Raw genomic sequence first — 17,743 nt, 5'->3', positions numbered from 1 at the left:
GCCATAAAAAACAACATAACACCATTTGCAGCAACATGGGTTCCTGGAGAATGTCATTCTAAGTGAAGTAAGCCAGAAAGAGAAAGAAAAATACCATATGATATCACTCATATGTGGAATCTTAAAAAAAAAAAAAAAAGACGAAGAAGACAAATGAACTTAAATATAAAACAGAAACAGACTCACAGACATAGAATACAAACTTGTGGTTGCCAGAGGGGAGGAGGGTCGGAAGAGACAGACTAGGAGTTCAAGATTTGTAGATACTGACAGGTATATATAGAATAGATAAACAAGTTTATATTATATAGCACAGGGAAATATATTCAAGATCTTGTAATAGCTCATGGTGAAAAAGAATATGAAAATGAAAACATGTATATTCATGTATTGTACTGTACACCAGAAATTAACACAGCATTGTAAACTGACTATAACTCAATAAAAAATTTTTAAAAAGTCTAAACTGCTATAAATAATAAACTATCAACTATAAAAAAAAGCATATGCAATATCTTAACCATATTTATATCCCAAGAAACTAACAAGGTTCCACGCACCTGAATGTCCTCAATAAATGATTCATGAATGAAAGAGTTTCTACCTGCAGTGGTGGTGGTGAGGGGCAGGGGACTGGATGCCTATCAGCTCTAAACATCCTTTGTGAGAGATCTACCTGCTCCGGGTTTGAACCCCATCATCTCTATCAAATGTGATGATTCTCTCAGAACAGAATAATACACATCACATTACTCTAGAGACTAGATTACTTTCTTCTTAGGTTCTTTCTTCTCTCAGATCCCAGATTCCTTCAGCATGCTTCATGCTCAACCACAACATTATGCCTCCTCCACTCCCAAAGTTTTGGGCATAAAGGCATTTGTTTATCTTAGAGACTGAGACAGAATCTAAACCTTCAGCAAGCCATAACTTATAAGTAGTATAATCCATTTATTTTCTAAAACTTACAGCATCTTTAGTTTTTGGTTAGAGGTTAGAATACAAGTGAGCTTCTAAGTGAACTGCCTTTTCAGGTCCTGAAACTTATCAGGGATCTGAAAACATCAATTTTGTATCTGGTGACATTTCAGATGATATTAATTTAAAAGCCTAGAGTTCGAGATTTGTAGATAATAACAGGTATATACAGAATAGATAAACAAGTTTATACTGTATAGCACAGGGAAATATATTGAAGATCTTGTAGTAGTTCACAGTGAAAAAGAATATGAAAATGAATATATGCATACTTATGTATGACTGAAAAATTGTGCTGTACACCAGAAACTGACACAAAATTGTAAACTGACTATAACTCAATTTAAAAAAAGCCTAGAGATTCCTGTTTCCTATATGCAAAACAAAGTAGGCAAGGGTACCCTTTCCAAAAATATTCAATTTTCTTCCATGTTTTTAAAATAGCTTTAAAGAAGGACATACTGACAGCCTTCCACTTTTTTCTTCTCCTTTGCCAATGAATCTAGGTATCAGCTTCATTGTGATGTTCCAAATACACTAAACTCCAGCGGCTACAGGTTTTATTTCTCTTGAGTGAATAGTTACGTTTCAAAGATTCATTTGGATTTTACATTAGGGTGACCTGCTTTCATTATATTCAAACAGGCTTAGATCCATCTCTCATTCAGGCATAGCAGAAGACAAATAGCTACATCTACCTCTCCAGCCATCTAAATAACTCTAGACTACCCTGAAGAGGAAAATTTGTTTTGTGACTACACTATTATCTGTATGTTATCCACGTAATTTTCACTATTTCAAATATTACGTTCCTATGTATCAATTTGGGGGTAGAATAACATTCTGATGAGTACACCAGACTATTTCTCTGGATTTGGAAATAAGAACTCTTAGATAGTCAGAAAATGGGCATTTAACCAAAAATAATTTGTCATCAAGCCTAGTTGATGAAAAAGCCCTGTGAGTTTAGGTACACACGAACTCCTTACTCTCAACAACCAAGTCAAGTGTAAAATAAATGACGATTGAGATCCCTGTAACCTTAGTGTATGGAAAATGGAAAAATGAGGTTATACAAAAAATTTGCAAATCTCTTACGCTATTATCTTACTTAAAAGATATATCTCTCAGTCCTACTGGCCAGAAAATAGATAGTGAAGAGACCACTTATTAAAGAGTATTTTCTTACAGATAGGCTTATAGTGAATTATGAGTCACAGTAACAGAAAGCATAATCAGCTTTCCCCACTCCCCAGCCATGGCTCCCTGAGGTTCACCATTACAACAGAGTGAAAGCTGAAGTGGGGAAACACTTCACTCCTGCAAAGGAAAGAAATTAATACTCCCAGTTGTGTAAGCCTAAAGGACTTCCCTGAATTCACTGACTTAGTGTGACCTGTCAAGGCAAAGACAGACTGTACATAACAACCAAGAAGCCAAGAGAAGACGACCACTGTGACTGCGTAGACAATCATGCAAACCTTGTTAAAGGAGATGGTCACAAAGATGCAGCACACCTCAAACTACAGTTGCTTCGTCTTGTCCAGATAATTGATAATTGCACTAGAACATTTCATACGACTTGAACCAAGGTTTCTCACATTTCAGATGCCAGGTTAGTATAATTCCCTCACCACACAAAGCACAACAGAAATCCTTGAAGTTCAACAAAATATATCCAATTTCAACATTTTTTCAGTTCTCAATATAGCTGTACAGGATGTTTGGTAAAAATCATTTCCAATGGACCATTATCAATTCCGTATCTTTCTGTGAATCTCAAAATACATTAGCTAGACAGTCATCTTATTTTAGCTTTAGAATGTATATCAGGTGTTTTTTTTTTTTTTTCCAGACACAGCAATTAAAGGATTATAAAATAGCTCATGGAAAGCTCCAAAGAATTGATCCTCAGGGAGCAAATCTTGCAACACCAAACAACCCCAGTTTCTCTTTGGTGTCTCTACTGACAAACGTTATTGCTAGTTAAGTGAGATAACCAGAAGACATGCACACAAACCCTCACATGTAAGTAACGTGCTACGGAACTAATATTTACTGAGAGGCTGGTTGCTAGAATTTTCTTACTAATTTGAAATTACCACATGACACACAGAGCTTCCTTGAAGATGGTACTCTGCCCATTTTGTATTGGATACATGTATTTTATTATGTAGTTAGGTATGTTGAGGGTTCTCCCCAGTCTTACCCAGTTATTTTATTTTAGAGTCTAATGGGCTTTGTATCTTGAAGCCAAACAACCTGTTAGAAACAAGCAGCAGAGAATAGAAGCCCTCTTACCTGCTTGCTGCCTAACAATTCAAAACATACTGAAATCTGAGATTATTAGACAAGGTTTTGGGATAAAGAAATAAAATAAAAACTGACTTGTCAAATGGGACGCCCTGCTGCTCAGTACCATGTGTTACCATAGTAAGATGCATCTGCTCTGCTATTAAATATGTTAGCGAATATGATATATAGACAGCCGTGGCATTATCAAATATTCTTAGTGCCTATTAAACTCCACAATTACATATTTTAATTTTACCTTTCATTAGTAAAACTCAAGGCGGTAGCACCTTGGAAAGAACTTTAAAAGTTCAGAGAAAAACTATCATTTTTGTTCTATTTCACACATTTAAATTATATTCATGTGTTACAAATAAAAAAAAACTGGCAAGCTAACAGAAATGTTCTGAAATTTTAAATGTGGTTCTATCAGCTATGATTTACTCACAATGGATGTAATAAGACTATAGTGGAAAAAACCAATCACATATAGAATTTGAAAAACTTCAATAGCTACGTCATTTTTCCCCCCTTCTGAACATCTTACTTCCTTTCAATTTAATCTTAGCCATCATCAAATGCCACACAACATATAAGCTAGTCCCTGATGGAATCTGCACTCTGAGCTGGAGAACTTCGTCGCTTAAATGGGCTATTGAGAGCTGAGACATCTATGCCTTCCTAAATGCTTAATAGCAGAACACATCTGTTGTTACTCTGTTTGCTATATTAAGATTAACCACAATAATGCTGACAATATTAATACATTTAAAAGCCTGTCACGTTCCACTGCTGTTGCACAATTCCTGGGGACTGCATGATCAAAATAAGAAGTGACTAGGGGCAAACAAAATTAAGAATTATAAAATGTGTAGAAGGTGAAAAATACAAGGCAGACTCCAAAACGAGTACTGCCTCCCACTAGGACTTTAACCTCTCGCCTGCCTGGCTCATCCCAGAAAACTCTGTAGCTGCTCCTTTCCTAAAAACAGCCACAGCATGCCCGAACTTGTCACCTACCTTCCTCAGCAGACTGCTATTCTGCGAATGCTGCAAGAATATGAGAAAAATGGTGACCGAAGCTAACCCCGGTTTGGGATCACCTCCAAACCAGTGTAATTATTAAAATGTAAACACATTCAAATCAAATAGGCCAGAGAGGAAAATCATTCTATGGAGCACAATGTCTTAAGAAATAATAAGGCCAGTTTGTCTTTATATTAAAGCACCCCAGACTGTGATATCTTTACATACTTGTTGGTGGAAAGGTTCAACAGTACAATCTCCTTGAAGGACAACTTTGCAATAAACGCAGTGGTTCTGACTGTAGGAATTTATCTTCCTGAAAAAATGTGTTCATATATATAAAACATTATTTTTAAAAGATTAAAAATTTTATTAGTTTGTAATACTAAAAATTCTGAAACAATTAAATAAAATATCCACCATTAGGGAATGGTGTGCCAAATTACAGTATATATGTGCAATAGGATCTTATAAAGTAAATGTGAGTATGTGCTCTAAAGTTGAAAGATGTCCAAAATACGTTAAATAAGACAAGCAAGTCGCAGAATAGTATGTATCATATGAAAACATTTTGTCTTTTTAAAGAATGTTCAAGTGTGTCAGTATATACAACTATTTTCACATAGCCAAAAAAGAAAAGATACGTATATTTATGCACATAAAATGAATGATTAGAATTTTAGATGCTGCAGAAAAAGTGTTGGTAATATCAGTTTTTAACTGTCTATTCTCATTATTGTATTTAAATTTTTCAATAAGTACTTTTATTATCTAAGAAAATAAAATTTATTAAAAATATGGTCTTTTTCTGGAAAGTAAATAGGTAGGACAGTAGATAAAATTCGACTTCCTCTGAAGAGCCTGTCATAAAATATTATGGCCTTGCAGACCCAATTCTATGCGTCACTAATCTATCGAATCCAGTTTATGTCTAGACATTTAGAATAATCCAAAAAAAAAACTACATTAAAAAAAGAGCAGTTAAATAATAGAAATACTGTTTACTGAAGAGAAAGTTCACTGGAAAGCTAGTTAATTATGAAGCTGATGGTTGCAGTATGTTTCTCGCATAATAATGAACAACACCTATGTTGCAATTTTAAATACCAAAATGCACCTTCAGCCACTTCATTTATCCAGCACCCTTCACAATAGCCAAGTATAAATAACCAATTAACACCACTGTTCGTGAACTAGGCATTGGTGGAGGAGCTAGAGTTCTTTCTGCATGTGAAATTTCTCTGTGATGCCTGTCTCTTAAAGATCAAATGAACTCAGCTCTGAAACCTACACGGAAGGCTGTCTGACCTTACTTCACATGTAACTGCTAAAATTATAACCCCATTTCTCTGCTGATGCCCTGTGGGATCGGAGCCCCCAACGCCTTGCTTTTACTGCTTATTAACCATAATGAACAGGATGACATACTTTTCCTTTGAACACTTCTGTCGGGAAGATGTCCAATCAGCAAGAGATACAAGCAATAGGCAAATTCCCTTTCTCCCCCATCATTTACATGTTCAGATACACAGAGACTCTACTCTGCCTTTGGTTTAAAAAAAAAAAAAAAGTAGGTCAAGCTGTCTAGGCTTTCACGCACTAGCTTCAGAACCTGTGGAAAGGCTGAAAGCTTTCGCGCCAGCCAGTTTCCAGAGCACTGCAGGCTATTTTTATATCCATCCACACGTAAGGCTGATACTCTCCTGACAGTCTTAGTCTAGTCCCACCCTGAGGCGCAACTCAAAAACTAACAGTGATACCCATAACTCTACCCATTAAAGGAATTTTAATACAAACATCACACGCTGTGCCATGGCACTCTATTGTTATTTAGTGCCTCTGTGTTGAGGGACACAGAAGTTCTGGCTTGTGCCCACGAGGAAGGAGTCTCACTAGCGCAACGCACAGTAAAGACTCGCAGACTTAGGACTGGTAATCTGGACTGTGTGGTCATTTGAAGAAGCAGCTGGGCCAGCCTGACATTCTTCTTTGCACAAAAGAAAAAGGGAGCTCTGAAGTTAGACAGAACTGGTTCCAAATCAGGCACAGTTACTCATTAGCTAAGTGATTTAGGTCAATTATTCAAAAATGCAGTTTGCTCATCTGTAAAATTAAGATAATGATTCATACCTCAATAGGTTATTGTGAATATTAGATGAAATATGATTTTTATGCAAAGTGTTTAGTGTTTGGTCCATAGTAAGCACTCAATACATGCTAAATAGAATTGTTTAGTTATTCTTACTAAGCCAATGAATAGAGTAAGCCTGCTTTTAGAGGAGGAGTTTAACCCTACTTAATATAATCTGCTGTTAGAATTTCAAACATTTAATATATATTAATTTAAAGTATTTTTAAGGGGGCAGGGTATAGCTCAGTGGTAGAACACATGCTTAGGATACACAAGGTCCTGGGATCAATCCCCAGTATCTCCTCTAAATATAAATAAGTAAACCTAACTACCTCCCCGCCTCAAAAAATAAAATGAGCATTTTTTAAAAAAACATTTTCATAAATGGAAAATCAATTTCACCTCCATCATTTAAGCAAATGTCAGAGATTGGCCCAGTAGGATTAAAAAAAAAAAAAAAAGAGGACAAATTGCCAGGGTAGTAGGGGTTAATTACCTTCTACAACCCTAATCAATTAGGATTGACTACCAGAGATTTTTTTGTTTCTTTCTTTCTTCAATTGGATTAAACTCTTCTCAAGTCAGAACGCAGGGAAATATATCACTGATTTTTTATATAAATATTCAAAACAGTACAGACAGCAGAGAAGAAGCATACTAAATCTCAGAGAACTGACCACCTATTTGGAATATCTGAACCTGGGAGTGGCGCTGGCCAATGGTCTAACATGAGCAAAGTCTTCCTTCCCTGAGAAAATACCATGTGGATAATGAGTCCATCTCATGATAGGTCCCAGCACTCGGCCTCCGTAGAGGAGCCCAGGAGAGTGTCACATGTTTTCACCATTACCCTTTGGGAGTCTACCTCATCCTGGGCTCCAAGGAGAGCGTGCCTCATGTGAGTTCTTGCACCACAGTGGAAATTTACCAACAAGAAGGGAAGGGAGGCCATGAGCCAAAAAGAAGCCTCCATTCACTCACACATACATTCTTTCATCAGTAAACATTATTAATATGTAGCATTAAATACATTATGTTTTAGTGTCTGAAAATACAGATATAAAGATACATAGTACATGGTCACTGACCTTGATGGGTTCACAATTGAATGGACTGAGAGGACACAGAATAACTGTCTGTGGTAATTGATGGAACAGAATTAAGAACAAAGTGCTATGACATTACCAAAAGGACATGATCAGTTTTTCTCTAAGGGGACCAAGGAAGGCTTCACAAATACATGAAATATATGATCCAGACCTTGAAGATGAATAAAAGTCACTAGACTAGGAAGGAGAGGTGGGCAAGCAAGAGTGAGAAGAAGGAGGAACATTTCAAAGAGAGAAACGGGCACTTGGGAGGTCTCTCTTTGCTGACTGTCTTTTCAGGGTTGATACAATTTTTATTTTGAAAATTGTGTTTCTCTGCCTTAAAATTATATACGCCTCAAATTTACAAATCACACTAATCAATCAAGTCATACAAAGGCTAGCTCGCTAACTACAAAATGTTTGCAGCAACTAGTCAACCAGGTAATTTTCTAGTTGTTTATTTAACTAGAGAAAATAGTTTATGTAGCTGATACCTGGCGTGCTCAGTAACTCACGTGATGTGTGGTATGCTGGGGTTGTTTGACTTTACAAAACTACATGAAGTAAACCAAGGACAGTCTCTAACTAAGTGTAACCTGATGAGGGACTGCCTCCTGTACTCTTACCTGCACCACACACGTAAGGCCCAGAGGTTGAGCACGTGGACTTCGGGGTCAGACTGTCTCAATTTAAATCCTGGTTTTGCTTAGAGGCTGTGTGATCTGTGCCTCCTTTCCTCATTAACTAAATTAGGATAATGTTTTTTACTCGTAGGATTTTTATAAACATTAGATGGGGTAACATATGTAAAGTTAGGACAGTTAGGAGCTTACTGGTTGCTTTCATAAATGCACACTTAAAAGACCTCTTCATAAAGTTTGAAAACCTTTAATTGTGCTTCTACAGCGTGAAGGTTTGAAATATCAGCCTGTGCCTACATTCTGTAGCTGATATGCCATGAGAATAAAATGCACCCTTTAAATTCTAAGATCCTTTATGTTAAAAGCCAGGACTCACCTGACTTGTATTCCAAGTGCCCTGAAAGGTACTTGAAAAAAACAAAGGTATGTTAAATGCATGTATTTTATTAAAGAGAGAACATGTCCAAGTTGGCATGAGGAGTAGCTGAAGATAGAGCTGGAAAATAAGCCCAGATTTTGCTTTCAACGAAGATCCAGCTAAGGAGTTTGGCTTTTGAACTGTTTGCAGTACACAGGTCAGTGGTTCTTCAACAGAACAGGTGAAGGTTTGGGTCACCAGAATCTTGCCTCAAAAAACCAATCTATGAAGAAGCAACATAATGAATTTGAGACATGCTAGTAGTTAACTGAGATCTGCGTCTCTAATTAACTCTTCTCAAGTTAAACATCAACCAATGTCCCCTGAAGGAGACCATGCCCTTGACCAGAGCAGCACTGACCTATTTAGATTCCCCTTGAACATTTTCAGAATGTACACACGCAGTTTAAATTGACAGAATTTCTAGAAGCAAAAGAATATTTCAACAAACACTTTTTGCTCATTTGCTAAATTCCAGGCTCCTCCTGGACTCTGGGAACACAAAGATGCAGAGACTAGACGGAGGTTCTGCCCTCTTGACACTGACTTCTGCTCAACATCACAGTGCTCACCACGAATGAAGGCTTTGCCATCAGAACTTAAACACTTTAATCTGAATCTAAAATTTGCCGGGTTCACAAAATTACCTCCAAAAACAGAAGAGAGTACAAGGACTACAGAAAAAAAGTAAAGGTTTTTTTTGGCTGTTTCTTTTCTGGAAAACTGACTTTTTTTTTTGTCCAGAAGAAGTAAACGACTAAGTGTCTGTCTATATAATTTTGAAAAACAAAAACTTGGTTTCTCCCCATACCCTAAGCAAACATTGGAAACACCTACTTAACGAACATTACAGAGAGACTTTAAATTGACAGCCTGAACAGGGAGTCCACACCCAGCCCTGAGCAGCCTTGCTAGCAGGTGAGGAGCTGAGACACAGCTCGTGCAGAGCAGAGAGAACGCGAGGAATTACGGGTTGAGTGTCAGGCTCTGTGCCTCACTCTCCCTTTTGTTCACTCAGGAGCTTTTTTTTTTGCCTCTAAGTGAGTACAATTACTGCTAGAGATGGCTGAATATTATGAGGCAGGTATGTCTTGAACTAAAAGAGGCTGAGAGACCCACTGCAATAAAGCATTTAAAACCAGAGGTTGAAATAACCAAGTTTTTATTTTACAACAGTCATTCTGGTGGCAGTGCAGAGACGGATTAGAAAGGGGAAGAAATTTGTGAGCAGAGATTAGCGAGTAGGTTATTCCACCAGTTCAAGAAGAGGCCACTCACTTAAGGCAGTAATAACGCGAGTCAATCAGAAGCAGACTCATAGACACAGAATACAAACTTGTGGTTGCCAAGGGAGCAGGGGGTGGGAAGGGACAGACTGGGATTTCAAAATTTGTTGATACTGACAGGCATATGCTGAACGGATAAACAAGATTATACTGTATAGCACAGGGAAATATATACAAGATCTGGTGGTAGCTCACATTGAAAAAGAATGCGACAATGAATATATGTATGTTCATGTATAACTGAAAAATTGTGCTCTACACTGGAATTTGACACAACATTGTAAAATGACTATAACTCAATAAAAAATGTTTAAAAAATGCACATTTTAGTTAAAAAAAAAGCAGATCAATTCTAAAGCTGTGTTAAGGACTTGAGATGTGGCTAATGGAACTGAGAAACTGAATTTTAAAATGTATTTAATTGTAATGAAGTTAGATATGAATTTAAAACTGAGAGTTGATTCAGTTTTAAGTATGTTTACAATAAATCAGATATGTGAATCTACATTTACAACTGGAAATTTCATGAAATATACAGGATTTCTGATGCAAATTTAGATTCTTGAATTGAAAGGTATGTGTAAGTGTAAAATTCACGTCAGATATAAAAAATTTAGTAAGGGAAAAAATGTAAAACATAGTAAGATATGTATTGATGATATGTTAAAATACAATACTTTGGATATATAGAGTTAATTGAAATACATTAAAAGTTAATTTCATCTGAAAATTTTTTTTTCTTTCTTGACTACTAAGAGAATTTAAAGGAACATACATGGCTCAGACTATATTTCTATTGGACAGTACTGATTCAAAGATCTTCTTGGAATTCAGTGAGAGATAGATCAGGTCATAAAAGTCAGCACAGGAAAGATGTCAAGGTTTTAACCTGTAATCGTGTTGATGGATATGCAGTTGGGAGATGATGAGTTCAGTGTTTAATGAGGCGCCTGCCTGTGAGATACCCAGGTGGAGGTGCTGAGACACTCAGGTAGAAATGCTGGTTGGTGATCAGAGGGGAACTCAGGACTGGAGATATGTATCCAGGACTAAGCAGTCTGCATTTGCTGGCTGAAGTGTAGAGCAGAATTTTAGGAATATTCAGGTTAACTTTCTTTTTATAGAACGAAAAGCCTTAATAATCAATTAAAATTTGGTTTTCCACCAAAGAGCTTTTTTGGTCTGTCAGTCTTGTGTTTCCAGTCTCTGGTGGGCAAGAAGGCTGCAAGGGGAAGGTTCAGGAAGAAGGGTTTTTTTTCCACAGGAGAGGCCCATCCTGAAGGTGTCTCCTCAGGAGTCTGAGGAATACGTTCTTCCAGTCTGTGCTTTGTCAGCAGAGAGGTTAAACAGCTTATCTGGCTGCTCTCCAGTAGGGCAGAGGCCTCCTCTGTCTCGTGACCCAAGAGTCCCCAGGTCTAGCGTACTGCCTCCTAACGTCAGCGCCTAGAGATAATGCGCTTGCATTTCCCAGCTCTGGAAATGCTTACGTTTTCATCCAAAGAATTTTCTCAGGCCTAGTGAAAATTAACTCTACTTCTTGGCTTCTGATTTAAAATGCAGATTATTTATGCCTCCTATTAACCTGAATGTCCCTGAGTATATTCATCTAGGTCACTTCCTTCCTCTGTTGAAATGAACGGCTTGTGTCTGAAGTGGCCCAACATCAGCTTTAATAGGACTCCAATGCCATAGCATCACTTCCGGTTCTGATTCCTGGTCTTTGGCTGACATGTTCACTATCCTGTCCATATTTTTTTAACTACTCCTCTCATGCATTCTGTTTATGGCTTTCAATGGTTTTTTTGGTGTGTGTGTGCAAGAAATGGAGTTTTCCTGACTCCTTATTCAGTATGCATTCTCCAAACTAGTCCTTAACCCTTAAGCAATGTCTTCATTACTCTTTTCCCACCAATCTGTATTGTGTTTAGACTCCTGCAAAGCCAACATCCTTCATCTTAAAGCTAGCATATGCTTTCATTGTTGTTCATCCTCTTTTCCTAAGACATGCAGACTCTATTCTGATCATACAAGTGAACCTATCAGACATCAGATTACGTTCTGAGCATGGGAGATCTTAACCACGTCTTCTCCTGGAAATCGCTTAATATCCTAGCTCAGCTGCTCCTGGATTTCAGAGCCTGTATACAATTATAAATGTTTGCTGTTTTAAGTTGCTAAGTTGTGGAGAAATCTGTTATACAGAAATAAGTAGCTAATGAACTGCCTTATAGATGATCAATAGTGATGTACTGAATGGGCCAAAGGAATGTTTCTTGAATGGAGGCTTTTGAAAAATAGTAGTTGCAGTAGAAATGGAGGTGTAGCCAGTAGTCAGGAAAAATTCAACAAGAGGTCTTTTATTTTGGAGGTTTGTCAAAAGAAAGGAGTTTTCTAAGGCAACTCATCACTGGCTAACAGAATAGAATTGAAGCCATTCTGTAAAACTGCTTAGGGTCCAACACGAAACAATACATCAAGAAGAGTAGTGATCACAGATGGGAGGAGAATCTATGTCCAAGATTTTCCCTGCCTGGGTAACACCCTGGCCATTGTTTCAGCAGCTCTTCCAAACAAGTTCCTGAGCTCTCTGTTTCTTTCTGCTAGCTCAGGGGACTACAAGATTTCAGGGCCAACCTGGAAAGCACCCAATGTTTAAACAGAGAAGTTGTTGACTAAGCAGAATCTAGACAGTGAGAGAGGATGACAAGAAACTTTCTGGACAGACTCAGAAATAAAGAAAGGACAACAGGAGTTCCTTTCTTAAAGAATGGATTAATACATTTCATTGGAGTGGAAAGACAAGTATAGAAGTGTGGAAATATGGACTTGGAAAGAGAAATTAAGACCAGAAGGTCGAGGATATTAAATGTTAGTCACAGAATGTGCCTTTACCTGTATGGCACACTGGGAAGCACAGATGTGTTTTAAAAGAAGAATAACAGAGGAATAATCCAAGAAGCACTTTAGCAAATTAATCTGAGCATATAAAATGGATAGGAAAGTATTTGGAACAGAGACAGGAAGATAACTGAAAAGGTGAGGCAGCCGTTTAAGCATCTAAGTGGTAAGTATATGGAATAAGGAGGTGTGGGCAGTAATAGTTATTTTGGTTCTGTTTGTTAAATTTCACAGCAATAGAATTTCAGAGGAGGAAATAATTCTAGAAATCTAGAAAGCAAATTCAGAGAGATGTACAGATGTTCAAAGGTGGCATCCAGTAAATTAGAAAATGATAAACTGAACTGACTTCCAAGGACAAAGAATGAAGGGAGGAATTTGTATTAATTCACCTTGACATCACCCCTCCCCAAAATAGAGACTGTTTCAAGCTATCTGGATAGCACGTAAGCCAACAGAAATGTGACCATCATTTCGCACATTTTCCTCCAAAGATAATATACCTTAGAGGTATGCCTTATACCTTAGAAGCTTGAGGAAGAATTTTACAACACACGGTGAAAAAGATGTTACTTTAGTCTTTCTTTTAAAATTCTCGGCAAAGAAGATTTGCAAAACAGAAAACAGACTCTCAGACACAGAGGACAAACTTGTGGTTACAAGGGTAGTAGGTGAGTGGGAGGGGATAAATTGGGAGTTAGAGATTTGCAGATACTAACTGATACATATATATATATATATATATATATATATATGACATATAAACAACAAGTTCATGCTGTATAGTACAGGGAACTATATTTGATATCTTGTAGTAGCTTATGGTGAAAAAGAATATGAAAATGAATATATGCATATTCATGTATGACTGAAGCATTGTGTTGTATACCAGAAACTGACACAACATTGTAAACTGCCTATACTTCAATAAAAATATATATACAAAAAACCAATAAAATATATAGAAAGAAAATAAAATTCTCGTCAAAGAAGCCACGTGTTCTCTAATTCATGTAAGAGCCAGGAAAAAACAAAACCAACTAAAATATCTGCGATATATGATTTTCAGGCTTTAATTTAAATATTACATGGCAAAGTGAAATTCTTAAAGTAGGTGAATCTGTTGGTTAAAAATATTTCAGATGAAACATAGTTTAAATTGCAGAAAAGCCTGTGAGGGAATAATTAGGTTTTATCTTGTTGATATAGGTATGCACCCATGCATAATTACTGACTTTAAAAAGATTTTTTTTAATTTAATCTTCATATGGCATAAGTAGTCTAAATATAATGAGGCAGAAAATGATGAGAAAGATTTGACACATCAACAGTATTGATAAGTTATTTGGGGACATGCAATATTTACTATAAATATACTGTGCTTCTAGTCTATACTAAAACCACTGATCAAAAGGTGTATTTGTAAATCAAAATCAATTAAGAGCTTGGTTTCCAAAATCAGGCTTGCGGTCCAGCAAAGTACAAAGAAGAAACACTTAAGGCAAATAGGTACAACAATTCAGTAATCAAATTAGCAATGCTCTTTCATGCTCCTAAGATGAAAGAATTCCAAAGAACACTCTCCACTCACCCTCTCCTCCACCCTCCACACATTTCCTCTGGTCAGAACCAAGGCACACATTCAGATTCATGGCAGTGAGTGAGCACCCATTTCCAGTGCTTTCTTCTGGAAGTCAGAGGGTTAAGTAATTTCCAATTAACGTCACCAGACTGATATGTAAGAGATATTTTCTCTCCAGTGACTACATCAGTCAAATTTCTAGACATATCACATAAATTATAAAAAACTTAAGACTTAATTTTTTGCTTACTGCCTCTAAGAATTTATTTAATTCAATGTTGATTAAATAATTATCAACATTACTAATTTAAATGTGCATAAAACACTTCACAATTCCCAAGTCCCTTTTTTATATTCTTTATCTTGAAAACCTATCTTTTGTCCACATTCTTACAAGTACTATGCAGATAAGAAAGTAAAAACTGCAAAGGGAGGAAATGGAAATTATACCAAGATGGAGAAATAACCAACACTAGTCACTTTGGGACAAAGTCTGTTTACTATGAACACTCTAAGCTACTGCGTGGCCAGAATCCCGACTGGTTTGTTCATTCATTCATCCAACTAATATTTATTGAGATAAGTAGTAAGTGGTGAGCTCATTTACTTTTGTATCCACAGAGCTTTCAAACATAGGCCTGGGCCATATTAATTACTCATAAAATATTTCTGCACAGGCTACTAGCATGTACTGACATAAATGATGAAAAGCCGTATTTCTGTATTATTTTTCTTATTAATCATCATTATTATAAATTATGTTCTATGCTACCAGAAAGTTTATCTCTATTTGAAAACAAAGGACAAACATGAAATGACTAGAGAATAGGTCATGATATAAGTGAGTTCCAGTAAGTAATGTAATTATTAAGGAGAGATTACTATTCATCCAATAAAAATTCTCATCATTGACTTTCCTGAAACAACCAACGACCATAATCATCTTAGGTAAAAATTCAGAAAATAATATCAATAAAAGTACATAACTCTTCAATAATATATGTGGTACGTATTGAGTGTAACACTTTTTCTATATTGTAAACAAGAAGGTAGGTGGTTTTCTACAGAGTTATATAGATAGAAACTAAACTGCATCTATGACTTCACTTCGACTACTGAAAATCTGAGAATCTATTCATAACCTAAGCCATAACATTTTCAATATATAATTCATTAATTCTTTCATTATATCAGAAAACATTTATTGAGCACTTGTATTCTAGGCACTATAATAATCAATTGCTCCTCACTTCATGTGTTTATCTCCTCCTCATTCCCCTCTTAGAACTTTATAAATTTCAATAGCACTATCATATGACATTCATATTAACAGTGGTAGCATTAACATTAATATGGCAAAAAAAAAATCCATCTGTAAGAACTAGGCCACCTGAATCAAAACCCATTTAACTCTAAGTTGTTAAATTTTAAGGGTATAGTTCATCAAAATTTAAATATGATTATATTTTTAAGTAAAATCAAACATAATTTCTTAAAATGGGATAATAAACAATGTCAAATATTCATATCCTCATTGAAATTATATTCCAATCAGATTTCAAACTTATCTAACTGAAGTGGCATCATGTAATTCAGCAAGACTGGAGCACCTTTAATGTGTACAATCAACTTTCTAGCTTATTAGTTAATTCCATTAATTAGGATATAAGATTAATTTTTAACTAAGATCAGTACATAATTTATACTTGGCTGACCTTCAAGGTTTATAGAAGTTCTCTTGGAAGTTTAATGAATAACCAAAATTTCTAACTTTTACAGATTAACATAATATGTGATAGTATCAGGCACATTTTTAAGTCAGCTATTTTCATAATCAAACAATAGTAGTACTCTTTCTAAAAAAGTTATTTTTCTTTTAAATTTCCAATCCTGAAAGAAGCAGAAGAAATGATTTGGGGAGAATCAGGCTAGACTCCAAGGTATGTAAATCACTTGATAAAATAGCCCTTGACTATTCCCAAATCTAAGTACCATTATTAAGAATACCTCTGTCCCCATCACAGGTGGGCATCAACTTTGATCCCCAGACACTTTGCTTTCCTTTCCTTTCCTTCCTTCCTTTTTCCCTCCATCCCTTCTCTCCCTCTCTCCCTTTCTCTCCCTTGCTCTCTCTCTTACTTTTTTGATATCTAACTCCTCTTTCCCTTTCTCTTCCATATACCCAATATTATGGGAAAGACTTAAAGGTAAACTTTATAGTAAAAAAAGAAAACCACTGGCTTAATTTTGTTTGTATGCTGGAAACATGGAAAGAAGTTACTTGTCTCCATGTAAGCAACTTGTTGAGTCACAAATGACTGATCACTGCTTGTAGGCAATGAGAGAGAAAGGAGGGAGATGGAAAGTTTTAGTTGGCCAAATTTGAACAAAGACTGGATACGTGTAGTTGATTCAGGAGTGAGTAGGTCTGACTACCAACGGTGTTTGGTAAGCCCAAGAAACCAATGTCCATTTTCAATTTCCTAATCAAGGACAGGCTCAGATCAAGGTAGAGTTTGAAGACAGCAAATCCAAGAGGAAGGGTGTGTAGAGGCAAACATTAATTTCACAGTGAATGGCCAGGCAAATCCAAGAGAGGAGATTCAGAAAGAAGGAGGCCCTCACAGGACAGCTATCAGAAATTCATGGCCAATAAAGAAGCTTTGGGACGTATTGGACTGGTATGGACATCTAGAAAGCCAATCCATTACATACGAAAGGACTTTAAGGCCACAGTTGACCAGAATTGGAAAGAAATATCCATTCTTGTAGACTAAAACCCTTTCACCATAAAACAAACAACAGCAGTTTGAGTAATTCAATAACATGGCCCCTTATGATTTGAGAGTGATCACTGCAGAAATGTTTCTCAGGGTAAATATGTAATTGGTTATGGATCAATAAGTAATTTCTTTCCAGAGGAAAAGATCTTGTTTTCTTATTTATTAATTTTTTGAAGTAGCAAGGCTCTTAAATCAAGAGGGAGCAAATGCATTTAGAAAGCTGAGATTACTCTAAACAGCAAGATTCCCTACTGCATTAGTTACGTTTATCTCAACTGATCATTTATTTATGATGCTACAAAAATCCAGATGCTTTCAATTTTTTGATTGATATTTGCTGAAAGGCAGCTGAAATTACTTTCCAAGGGTTCCCATCTTGACAACTGCATTTTGAATTGAAAATATACGACAAATTCAATAATAGTTGCGCTGAGGTTTTGTTGTTGTTGTTCCCCCCTCCCCTCCCCAAGATTAGAAATGAATTCGGCTCTTGTGGTCAGTTGTAAATTCTCACTTGTTGGAAATTCTACAAGTCTAATGGAAACTAAGATTAAGAAAATAAATTAATAAAACTTTGATAATTAAGACCCAGCAAAAAGTCTGTGGATAATGCATTT

The 17,743-nt window shown here is 36.2% G+C and overlaps 1 protein-coding gene across 25 annotated transcripts in view; it reads right to left on the bottom strand.

Annotated features, from left to right (window-relative positions):
* Positions 1–17,743, bottom strand: part of NRXN1 (neurexin 1) — a 1,020,679-nt gene that overhangs the window by 274,603 nt on the left and 728,333 nt on the right. Inside the window, exon 18 of one of the 25 annotated variants that reach the window (XM_064494502.1) lies at positions 13,957–14,448. The exons of the other annotated variants lie outside the window; for them this stretch is intronic. Coding sequence (XP_064350572.1) covers positions 14,410–14,448 — 39 coding nt within the window. The 3' untranslated portion in view covers positions 13,957–14,409. Of the gene's footprint in view, positions 1–13,956; positions 14,449–17,743 lie in introns of those variants that run through there. 25 annotated transcript variants of the gene reach the window in all.

This window comes from Camelus dromedarius, chromosome 15 (genome assembly GCF_036321535.1).
Source record: "Camelus dromedarius isolate mCamDro1 chromosome 15, mCamDro1.pat, whole genome shotgun sequence".
In the NCBI taxonomy this organism is placed as follows: Eukaryota; Metazoa; Chordata; class Mammalia; order Artiodactyla; family Camelidae; genus Camelus; species Camelus dromedarius.
The sequence above is the reverse complement of the archived record's forward strand: the minus strand, read 5'-3'. Positions and strand labels throughout refer to the sequence as shown.